General features: G+C 38.5%; 1 protein-coding gene across 2 annotated transcripts in view; it reads left to right on the top strand.

The window, feature by feature from the left end:
* Nucleotides 1-12,235, top strand: part of Vps53 (VPS53 subunit of GARP complex) — a 146,538-nt gene that overhangs the window by 96,217 nt on the left and 38,086 nt on the right. For both annotated transcript variants that reach the window (XM_015501034.2, XM_048793292.1), the window contains exons 16-17: nt 5,519-5,601; nt 6,892-6,970. In XM_015501034.2, the coding sequence (XP_015356520.1) occupies nt 5,519-5,601; nt 6,892-6,970 (162 nt within the window). The remainder of the gene's footprint in view (nt 1-5,518; nt 5,602-6,891; nt 6,971-12,235) is intronic.

Here is a 12,235-nt window from a genome sequence, read left to right as displayed (position 1 = left end):
TAGCACAGTTCCCTATCAAAATCCCAGGAGGCTGGGTTGTGGTTGTGGCTCAAGGGTAGAGCCTTGCCTACCACATGCAAGGTGCTGGGTTTAATCTTCAGCACCACGTAAAAATAAATAAATAAAATAAAGGTATTGTGCCCAACTACAAATATATATATATATATATATATATATATATATATTTTTTTTTTTTTTTAAAGAATATATGTTTTTTAAAAAATTTCAGGAAGCTATTTTAAAGATATGGTCAAGAAAAGTTTATAGAGAACTAGACAATATTGAAAATAATTGGATGTATTATTATGTGATTTCAAGATTTACTATATATCGCTGTGGGTGTAGTTCAGGGGAATGGAGAATCCTGGCCAAGTAAGTATGAGGCCCTTGGTTCAATCCTCAGCATCTAGCACCAAACTTACTACAAAGCTACAGTAATCAAGGCAGTGTCAGAGTGGTATAAGTATAGACAAATAAATTGGTGGAACAGAATGAGTTTAGAAATGGACCTACATGTATATGACCAAATGATCTTCTACAAAGGTGCCAAGTCAATTAAATAGAGAAAGGAAACTCTTTCTAAAAATCATGGCTATTCAGACATGCATCACCATGCCCATCTTGGTTCAGCAGATTTTAAATATGTACAACAGCCTGAACTCCTTCCTCATACCATGCACAAAACTTAATTCAAGATGGATAAGAGGGGCTGGGACTGTGGCTCAATGGTAGAGTACCTGCCTAGTACATGTGAGTCACTGGGTTCGATCCTCAGCACCACATATAAATAAATAAATTAAATTAAGGTATTGTGTCCATCTACAACTAAAAAAATATATTAAAAAGAAAAGATGGATCAGAGACCAGGTGCAGTGGTGCATGTCTGTAATCTCAGCAATGCAGGAGACTGAGGGAGGAGGATCACAAGTTGGAAGCTAGCCTGGACAACTGAGTGAGCTCCTGTCTCAAAATAAAAATAGAAAGAAAAAATTAAAAGTAAAACAAAATTAAAATAAAAAGGGCTAGGGATTGTATCTCAGTTGAGATTACCCCTGAGTTCAATTCCAAGAAACAAACACACACACACACACACACACACACACATATACATATCATAGACTTAAATGTAAAGCTCAGAATCACAAAGCTTCTACAAGAAAAACAGGAAAAGATCTTCACAACCTTGGGTAGACAAAGATTGCTTGGTCAGGATACTAACCAGAAAAGGGAATTTTTTTTTATACATTGGCCTTCATCAAAATTAAAATTTTCTGCTTATCAAAGGACTCCATTAAGAAAATAGACGAGCTACAGACTTGGAAAAATATAGGATACACAAAGAGCACCTAATATCACCAATAAAAAGGCAAACAACCCATTTAAATGGGCAAAACATTTCACAAAAGAAGATATATAAATGTAAAATAAGCAAAGAAAAAGTGTTCAGCATCATTAATTAGTAGGAAAGGGCAAAATAGCTATTAGAATGGCTAAAAGTCAAAAAGACAATGTCAAATATGGGCAACAAATGGAACAGCTGGAATTCTCATAATCAGAATATAAAAGAATATGTATAGCCATTTGATTTTTTTCCTAAGGTCCCAGATTGAAAACTTACAGTCATGCATTATCACACCTTGCCTGCCATTCCTCAAACAAGTTCTTTTGGATACTAGTCAGTTGTGAACCTTTCACTCTCCAAAATACACACTGACAAAATCCCTAATCATCAAGTGCTCCACTATCCCATACACATGACTTAATGTGCTGGGGAAGAAAACATTGGCCACAGGGAGATATAGCCATTTTAGAAAACAGTTTGACAGTGTCTTATAAAGCATTATGACTCAGTGTTGCCATTCCCAGGTATTTACCCAGTGTAAATGAAAACATAACCACAGAAAGATGCATACAGGGGTGGTTACAGTAGCTCAAAATTAGAAGCACTCCAAGTGTCTTTCAATAGATAAAGAGAACAGATGAACATATAATGGGCTATTACTCGACCATAAAATGGACAAGCTGCTAGTACACCCAACCACAGTGGATGACTTCAATACATATGTCAGACAAAAGAAGCTAACGTCAGAGAGCGCATGCTATATGATTCTTATTAAGATTTATTCAGATATAAGCAAAACTCATCTGTGCTGATGGAAATAAGATTATGGAGGGGGGGAAGTGAACAAAGCATCATAAGGTAACTTTCTGGGGGAATGGAAGTGTCCTGTGTGTTGTTACTAGAGGTGATTACAGAGGGGTATATGATTATCAGAATGTATCCAGTTAAACACAAAGATGTATGTATTTTTTATATTTTGACTATATTTCATTTTTAAAAGAGGCATATAAATCACTTGCCCCCTATGACCTTGATTAGATACTGATTCAAACAAGTTATTTTAAAATTTTTAAAACAATGAAAGAAATATGAACATAACTAGATATGTGGTGTATTTTTTGTCTTGTTTTGTTTGGGTGGTACTGGGTATTAAACCAGTGGCAGGAGTGTTTTACCACTGAGCCACATCCCCAGTACTTTTTATTTTTCATTTTGAGACAGGGTCTCACTAAGTTGCCAAAGTTAGCCTCAAACTTGCGATCCTCCTGTCCCTGCCTCAGCCTCCCAAGTCACTGGGATTACAGGTGCGCACCACCACACGGGGTGATATTCGGTGTTTGATATTAAAGGAATTTTTTTTTTTTTTTGCTGAGTCTTATCTTTCTTAGAGATACATATTGAAATATTTGCAGATGCAGTGACAGAATACTTAAGATTTGCTTCAGAATAATTCAAGAAATGGGAGAGTAGGTAAGCATATAAACAAAACAAGACTGGCCATGTGATGACAATTTGGTGATGCTGGCTGATAGGTGCTTTGGTGCATTATCCTGTTCTGTGATTTTTGTAAATGTTTGAAATATTCCCTATTAAACAGATCTTTAAAGCAACAAAAAGTTTCAAATATTATAAAATCATATACATAAGGATGAAATTTCCCCATAATCTCACCCCCTCAAAGCAACCACTGTTATCTATTTAAGTAGTGTATATCCTTTTAAACATTTTTGTTGTATCTTTTTAAATAGAAATGAGGCCACACTCTACATTGCGATTCTACCACAAGGCAACATTGCTTTGTGTTTAAATCATGGACATGTTTCCATATCAGTATTACCTCAGCTTTTTTTTTTTTTTAAACAATGGCATACAGTGTTTCATTCATTCTTTCATTCTTTATCTAGAGATATTTATTAAGCACTTATTATGTCCTAGGCACTACATCTGGTGTTTATTAAGGATGGTGAACAGGGTAGACAAGTTTCTTTCTTCCAGGCAACAGAACTAATTGGAGATGGGATGTCCAATAAATAAATAAGCCAAGATTTAACTTCCATTGGTGTTAGGAAGAAAACAAACATTGCAGTGCTGGAGGAAGAGAGTTGCCTGAAAAGGAGGGTAGTCATGGAGGACTTCTCCCAGGAAGTGATATTTACAGGAGGAAACTGCCAAGGGAGAACTTGGAAGAGTTGGGAAGTGAGAGTGTAGCAAAGCAATGGAGCTGGTTGGGAGGCGCGAACAGGAAGCACTTCTGAGAGAAGTAGAAATGTGGAGTACAAAGGTCCTGAAGGAGAATCCCCCGTGTATGGGGCTGGGGTTGTGGCTCAGTGGTAGAGCGCTTGCATCGCACGTGAGAGACCCTGGGTTTGATCCTCAGCACCACATAAAAATAAATAAACAAAATAAAGATATTGTGTCAATGTATAACTAAAAAAATATTAAAAAGAAGAATCCCCAGTGTGTCCTACAGACCTCAAAGGCCAGTGCTCTGGAGGCTAACAGGCAAGTCGGGGCGAGAGAGCTAGATGCGATGCAAATCATGGTTGGAAGGTTGAATTTTATTTTCAGTGTAATAGGAAGGGATATTGAAGATTTTAAGCATGATAAGCCTGTGCCCTCATTTGTTTCATCAGCCCTTTGTATATGTAAATGTAAGTGGTTTCCACATTTGCCAACTGTAGAATGTGAGCTTTACAAGAACAGGATCTTACCTGTTTTGTTCACTGAATAACTCCCTTACTCTGTTAGTCTGGCACAAAATAGGCTTTTGATAACTGTTGGTTGAGTTAATAAATTCTGCAAGGAGTACTTGCATATCTCTGTACATTATTTTCATTATTCCATTAAACTACATTTCTAGATGGGAAATTACCATATTAGGGACTTCATGTATTTAAAGTTTTGCTTTTTAAATAAATGGCCTTTCAAAAAGATTATACTAGCTGGGTACAGTAGTGCACACCTGTAATCCCAGTGGCTAGGGAAGCTAAGGCAGGAGGATCACAAGTTCAAAGCCAGCCTCAGCAATTAAGCAAAGCTTTGCCTAAGCAACTTAAGTGAGACCCTGTCTCAAAATTAAAAATAATTAAAAAAAAGGGCTTGGGATGTAGCTCAGTGGTTAATTACCCTTGGGTTCAAGCCCTGGTACCCACCCCCCCCCCAAAAAAAATTACACTAATTTACACATCTCCAGGAGGATTTTTAAAAATTTATCTAATATTTATTTATTTAGGTATTGGGAATTGAACCCAGGGTGTTTTACCACTGAGCTACATCCCCAGTTCTTTCAGGGCCTCCTTAACTTGCTGAGGCTGTCCTTGAACCTGTGATCCTCCTGCCTTATCCTCCTGAGCCAATGAGATTATAGGCATGTGCCATTGTGCCTGGATTATAAGAGCATTTTAAAATTTAAAACAAGGGCTGGGGTTGTGGCTCAGTGGTAGAGCACTTGCCTAGTATCTGTGAGGCACCAGGTTCAATCCTTAGCACCACATAAAAATAAATAAATTAAGGTATTTTGTCCCATCTACAACTAAAAAAAATTTCTTTTTAATTGAACACAAAATATTCATTCTTAGACTGTGGTAGGACTAGGATTGCTAGATGAATCAATTCCCAGGGATATTTACAGTTCCTGGTCAATCATTTTTTTTCTTTGAGGCTGCAGGAGCATGTGTTTCTGTCTTAGGCCATAGGCTAACGTGTTTCTTTGGTTTACCACTGTGTCTCCAACATCTCAGCAAGCTGGTTGACTCATAGTAATGCTCAATAAATAATATAACTGATTAACTCATTTTACTACCACTCATCAGCAAAGGTTTCCAGTGTTGGTGGGCAAGTCTGAAGTTCATGAGGCAGGGAATATCTTAAAAATCAGGGTCTTTTCAAGATTAACTATAAATGTTTGGTGTGTCATAAGAAAAAGTACAACACTGGTTCTGAAGAAGTTTATTTTCTGGCCCTACCGCTTACTGTCTGGGATAAGCTAATCTTAATTTCTCACCTGGAAGATGAGGATAATAATAGAATCTTCCTTACAGGATTGAGAGAATTAAATAAGGATCATTGAAAGTGTCTAGAATTGTACCTGATCCATCAAACTTAGTAAACGTTATTATTATTATGGTACTCCTTTGATAATCATTAAACATATTTCTGTTTCTCTTTTTCTAACAGTTAGAAGAAAAACTCAAAGAAAAAGTTGATGTAAGTCTGACTGAACGAATCAATCTCACGGGAGAAATGGACACATTCAGCACGTATGTACCTCACACAAGTTTGCTTGGGGCTTGTCCTTTCTCCTTCATGGGGCAGCATGTGTCAGGATGTTGGCTATAGTCACTTCAGAACCTAAAAGGTTTCCAGGGCCTTCTGCTGGATAGGGATTATTTCCATTCTGTTCTCCATTAGCCATCAAGAAGAAGCATTAAAATTGGCAGCTGCCTCCTGTTCTGCCTCCTCAGATGCAGTTGTTCTTTTAGCTAACTGTTCTTTATCATTGCACTATCTAGAATAACCCAAGAGAAGAAATCCTCCCTTGGCTATCCCTATAGGAAGTTCTAGTTCTAGGCTTTCCCTCTTTTCCCTCTGTCCCCACCTGCATCCTCCTGTGTTTTAGGGAGTTTTTAATCTGTTTATTTATTTTCTGGTTTTGAGACAAAGTTTTGCTATGTTGCCCAAGCCAGGCTCAAATCATCTTCTTCCTCAGCCTCCCCAGCACTCTGGGACAAAAGCATGTACCACTGTGGGCATGGGCATGAGCCTCTATGCCTGACCATCTTTTTTGCTTTCTTATTTTGCAGTGCAGGGCTTCACACATGCTGGGCAAGTGCTATACTACTGAGCTACAACCCCAGACTGTGTTGTATATTACAAAGCATAAACTGCCAGCTTTTAGCCATCGGGAGTGGGAGTGCCGGGGGAGAGGGAGGGAGGGAGAGAGAGAGAGAGTATGTGTGTGTGTGTGTGTGTGTGTTCGAGGGGGCCAAGGGTGGACTCTATCCAAGAAGTTCAAATAGCAAAACCTTCTTAGGATATTTCTCTCCTTGTTATGACTTTGCAATATTTTTGTTATTATCAGTTCCTGTTCCACTGCCTTTAACTAGAACGAGGATGGACCAAACTTTAGCTTTCACTCAACCATTTATTGAGGAAAAAAATCAAAATTCTCCTTTTTTCCCTGACCTTACAAGCTCTATAAAACAGTTACTCTTGGAAAAGAACTCAAAGAAGGTTTTGGAGATGACAGTTCAGGGGCCTACCTATAGAAGTTTAGGTCTTGACTGGGTGGGGACCCACCCAAATAAGAGCAGTCTGAGAGTTTGCCTGTGTGTGTGTGTGTGTGTGTGTGTGTATCTGTTGAAGACGGAGTTGAGGGTGGACTCCAAGCCAAGAACAGCTAACTGCTCCTTCATGGTCATTCATTAAAACTTTAGTTTGGGGAAATGAAAATAAATTTTACACAGGTGACTAAAATATTTGGAAGGGCCTGTGTCAGTCATTCAAACAGTGGTTTTTAAAAATATTGACCACAGTGATTTGATTTGCAGTGTCATCTCCAGCAGTATTCAGTTGCTGGTTCAGGATCTAGATGCAGCCTGCGATCCTGCCTTGACTGCCATGAGCAAGGTAAGGTTTTAAGAACTGGCTTATTACTAGACTTCCAAGAGTGACCAAGGTGGTTTCTGCTGGCCTTTGCCTGCAGCTCCTTTCAGACACTTCAGTGCTTAAAGTATCAGCAGAGAGGAAAATGGAAAGACCTCTCAGGTTCCCAAAAGTGCTCACTTCATCTTGTACCTTAGGCCATTGCTTGTCCTTTGAGGATGAGACAGGGAGCTAAAGTGCTTGGTGAGACAAAAATCAGTATTGTCTTTGATTAGCATCTGACTTGTGCTGAAAACCTTAATGTGGTCTCACCAGAATGGGTATTTTTTAAGTGCTTAAAGCAGTAACTTCTGACTTATTCTTCATTCTTGCCCACTAAGAGGTTTTTCTGACTCTTTCTGAGCCCAGGTGCAAGATTATTCAATCCAGTTGTGGACTCTTCATTTCCTAGTATCCTACTGATCCATCAGTCAGCCCTTGGTCCTCCTTTGGCACTTACCACATGCTATCTCATGTTCTTATTTTTGGCTTTTCTCTGTCAAAAGGCTGTACATTCCTTAAGTGTATGGATCATGTCTTATACCATCCTTTGTCTCCCATATTGTCGAGTGTAGAAAACTCTCATGCTTCTTGAGTAAATTAAAAGTAGGTCATTCTTTATTGATTTTAAGCCCAAATAATTATTCAACTATAACCTTGTAGAGCAGAGGTTGGCAAACTGTAGCCTGTAGGCCAAATCTGGTCTGCTACCTGTTTTAGTAAATGAAGTTTTATTGGAATATAGCCATACCATTCACTTATAAACTATATATGGCTGCTGTTGTACTACTACTATAGAATTGAGTAATTGCAATGGAGACCATAAAACCCACAAAGCTGAAATATTTACTATTAAGCCACTTGGTAAAAGTTTACCAATGCCTATTCTAGAATCACGGGCTCTTGTAGCATCTTTGCAAATTCTGAAGGAAGAACTTCCCTGGCTCATATTATCCTGTAGTTGTGGCAGAGAGCAATAGAAGGAACCCTGACTTTGGAGTCAGACAAATCTAACTCTTCCAGTTTTTCCTTTGAGGCTCCTGAGTGAAAGACTTACCCTGTCTGGACCCGCTAACTGCTCTGTATGTGAAATGTGGCTGTCTGCCTCCTAGAGTTGTTGTAAGGATGAAATAAGAAGAGGGTGCCAGGCCTGGTGCCTGTTATATGGCAAGTGCTCAATAAGTGTTAGTTCCTTCTGTCTTGTCAGAAGTAGTGGCCATGTCACAAGGTTCTGGAAGCAGACATTTGGCCTGAATCTGGCTTTGCAGTAATTATCAATATTTAACAGCCAAAAACGTTCATTGGAGAAAAGATGGCCTATTCAACAAATGATTCTAGCAAAACTGAAAATCCAAATGTAGCAAAATGAAATTAAACCTCTATCTCTCACCCTGCACAAAAATCTACTCAAAGTGGATCAAAGACTTAGGCACTAGAACAGAGACCCTGCACCTAATAGAAGAAAAAATTGGCCCAAACCTTCACCATGTCAGCCTAGGATCTGACTTCCTTAACAAGACTCCTAAGCACAAGAAGTAAAACAAGAATTAATAAATGGGATGGATTCAAATTAAAAAGCTTTTTCTCAGCAAAGGAAACAATTAGTAGAGTGAAGAGAGAGCCTACAGATTGGGAGAAAATCTTTACTACATGCACCTCGAAAAAGCATTAATCTCTAGGATCTATAAAGAACTCAAAAAACTTAACACCAAAAAACAAATAACTTAATCAATAAATGGGCTAAGGAACCGGACACTTCACAGAAGAAATACAATTGATCAACAAATACATGAAAAAATGTTCAACATCTCTAGCAATTAGAAAAATGCAAATCAAAACTACTGTAAGATTTCATATGACTACTGTTAGAATGGTAATCATCAAGAATACAGGCAACAATAAATGTTGGCGAGGATGTGGTGAAAAAGATACGCTCATACATTGCTGGTGGGACTGCAGATTGGTGCAACCACTATGGAAATTAGTGTGGAGATTCCTCAGAAAATTGGGAATGGACCCACCATTTGACCTATCCCCCTTTTTGGTTTATACCCAAAGGACTTAAAATCAGCATACTCTAGTGATGCAGCCACATCATTGTTTATAACCGCTCAATTCACAATAGCTAGACTATGGAACCAACCTAGGTGTCCCTCAATAGATGAATAGATAAAGAAAATGTGGTATATATACTCAATGGAATATTACTCAGCTTTAAAGAAGAGTAAAATTATGGCATTTTCCAGTAAATGGTTGGAGTTGGAGAGTATCATGCTAAGCAAAATAAGCCAATCCCACAAAACCAAAGGCAAAATGTTTTCTCTAATATGCAGATACTAAATCACAATAAGGTGGGGGCACTAGGGAAGAATAACATTACCATAGATTAGATAGAGGGAAATGATGGGAGGGAAGAGGAGAGGATGTGGGAATAGGAAAGATAGTAGAATGAAACAGACATTATTACTGGATGTATATATGTGACTACATGATCAATATGATTCTGCAACATGTGCACTCAAAAAAATGAGAAATTATATCCTATCTATGTATGATATATCAAAGTGCATAAATGCATTCTACTGTCATGTATAACTAATTAAAACAAATTTTTTTTAAAAAAAATAACAATAATAGAACTAAAAGCAAAACATGGTCTTTAGAAAAGTTTTAAAGAGTGGGGGCTTGGGCGATATCTCAGTGGTAGAGCGCTTCCCTGGCATGTGTGAGGCACTGGGTTTGATCCTCAGCATCATAAATAAATGAATAAATAAAGGTAAATTCTAGCTCTCTGTTAAAAAAAAAAAAAAAGGATGAAATGGGAAGTTGTGAAAAAGTTGATGTCACAAAGTTTCTATTTGAAAAGCTGATCCTTTCACCAATCAGATGCTGATAAGTATTTTCAGTATCCTCAGTGTTTACAAGCAGAGCACTTTGAGCAGGCAGATTGAGGCTAATCCATTTCCTTAAAGGAATATGGCTATGAGGATTCATTTTGTAGGCTCCAGTTATCCCCTGGCTGCTAGTATAGCTGCTGGTGAGTGGTCACTACACCCTGAATGAGATCTTTCCCAGCTGCCATCACTCCTGAACTGCCACACATTTCAGCCTAGAATGCAGCTGGTGGAAGAATTTTTACATTTACCAAAGGAAGAGTGTGTGTGTGTGGGGGTGTTGTTTGGGGTATTTTTTGTAAAATAACACTTGGAGGGGGTTTAACACTCCAGGTGTTGCTTATATGAACTGTCAGTTCATTAGGTGGATTTCCCTCCAGCTGCCTCCTACCCCACCATCCATTTCTCCCCCAGACCCACACTGGCAAGTATTAACAGAGACCATACCTCCAGAACCTTTTGTTTATATTATAGAAAACCTCAGACTTGGGAACACAGCAGCTGCAAGGTCATTACCTTTTGTCTGATCTTCTGGAGTTGTAGCAAAATGAAATCCATGTGATGAAAATAAACACACCAAGTGGTCACAAATTGATTCAAAATACACACTCCATTATTTGTGCCTGCATCCCATTTCGTGTAGTTTCCTCTAGGATTTTTAAACACTTTTGTGACCATGATTATTTCTGTCTCTGATTTCATCATTCCTCTTTCAGGTTGAACAGTTCAGCTTAGACTGTACCTAGCACAGTGCTGGGAGTTGCAAGGAAGTCAGGAAAGGCATAGACATTATTTCAAGGTGTATAGGTTCTGGTACGCAAGGAGTAATGCTTGTGTTGAGAGTAATGTCCAAAAAACTGCAGTACAAGGCATGGTGGAATCAGTACTGTAAGAAAAGTACAGAATTTCAAAAAGGGGAGAGTTTATACCCAGGTGGGTGAGCAAGAAAAGCCTTTGCAAGCAAGTGGCATTGGAATAAAAGAGGGCAAGGATTTGAATGAATTTGGTTAGGCAGGCGTTCCAATAGGGTGGCCATGTGAGTAATGGTTTGTGAAGTCAGGAAACTCAGTTTTATTAAAATTGCCAGTCTCATGAAACATCTTAGTAATTCCACAGAGTACTGTGTTCCTGGACCAGCATGATCAAGGTTGGAAGCAATCTGCCCTCTAGGCGTGTGTACTCCGCTGGGGAGCAAACTCACAATGATGTAAATAGATGGCGTTTTATAAGTGGTGAGAAAATGAGAATGGGGCTTCAAAATTGAGTAGTCGCTAGATGATTCTGAGTTGATGAAAGAAGGCTTTCTTGACAAGATGGAATGAGTCCAGCAATGCAGTTAGGTCTTTGTCCTGAGAGGAGACCAAGGTATCCCATGGTCTCCTCCTTCACTGGCTTATATATAGTGCTTTTATTATTTGTTCCGTCTCTACCTAGTTAGCTTTGTTTTTGCCCCTCCTCTCTGTGTTCCCCATGCTCCAGTCTTGGAGTCATTCTCCCTTTACTGAAGGTGCATTGCTTTATTGTGGCATCCATCTTTTTTCTCATTCCATTCTTTCTGCCTAAAATTCTCTTCCCACTGTTATCTATCCAACAAGCATACTCTTTATGATGCAGTTTTAATATCTTTCCCCTTGTTAAATTGAGATATAATTCACATAACACAGGACTCACTCCCTTTCAAGTATAAAATTTTAGTACATTTACAAAGTCAAGCAGCCTCTACCACTAATTCCAGAACATCTTCATCTCTCCAAGATGAAACCTTATACTCAATAGCAGTCACTCCCCACTCCCCTGACAACCATTAATCGACTTTGTCTCTATAGATTTGCCTATCTGAACATTTTTATGTAAATAAGATCATACAATATGCAGCTTTTTGTGCTTGGCTTATTTCACTTTGCATAGTGTGGTATGTGACATATCATGCATCAGTACTGCATTTCTTTTTTTTTTTTTAAATGCTGGTGATTAAACCCAGGGCCTTGCACATGGTAAGCACACACTGTACCACTGTGCTACCCGCAGTCCCTACTTCATTCCTTATTATGACTAAATAATATTCTACCATGTGAATATGCCACATTTTATTTGTTCATCAATTGATGGACATTGGAATTATTTTCACTTTTTTAATGTTTACAAATAATGATATCAACTTTGGATGAACATGTTTTCAGTTTTCTTAAGTATATGCCTAGGTGTGGAACTGCTGAGTCATGCGATAACTTTATATTTAACATTTTGAGGAACTGCCAGATTGTTTTCCAAAGTGACTGGGCTATCCACCAGTAAAGTATGGGGATTCTGATTTTTCCACATCTTTGGCAACATTTATTCCCCCCCCCCCTTTTTT

The sequence above is a fragment of the Marmota marmota genome, unplaced genomic scaffold (genome assembly GCF_001458135.2).
Source record: "Marmota marmota marmota unplaced genomic scaffold, marMar, whole genome shotgun sequence".
NCBI lineage: Eukaryota > Metazoa > Chordata > Mammalia > Rodentia > Sciuridae > Marmota > Marmota marmota.
Note: the sequence above shows the minus strand (reverse complement) of the source record. Positions and strands in the feature narration are given on the sequence as shown.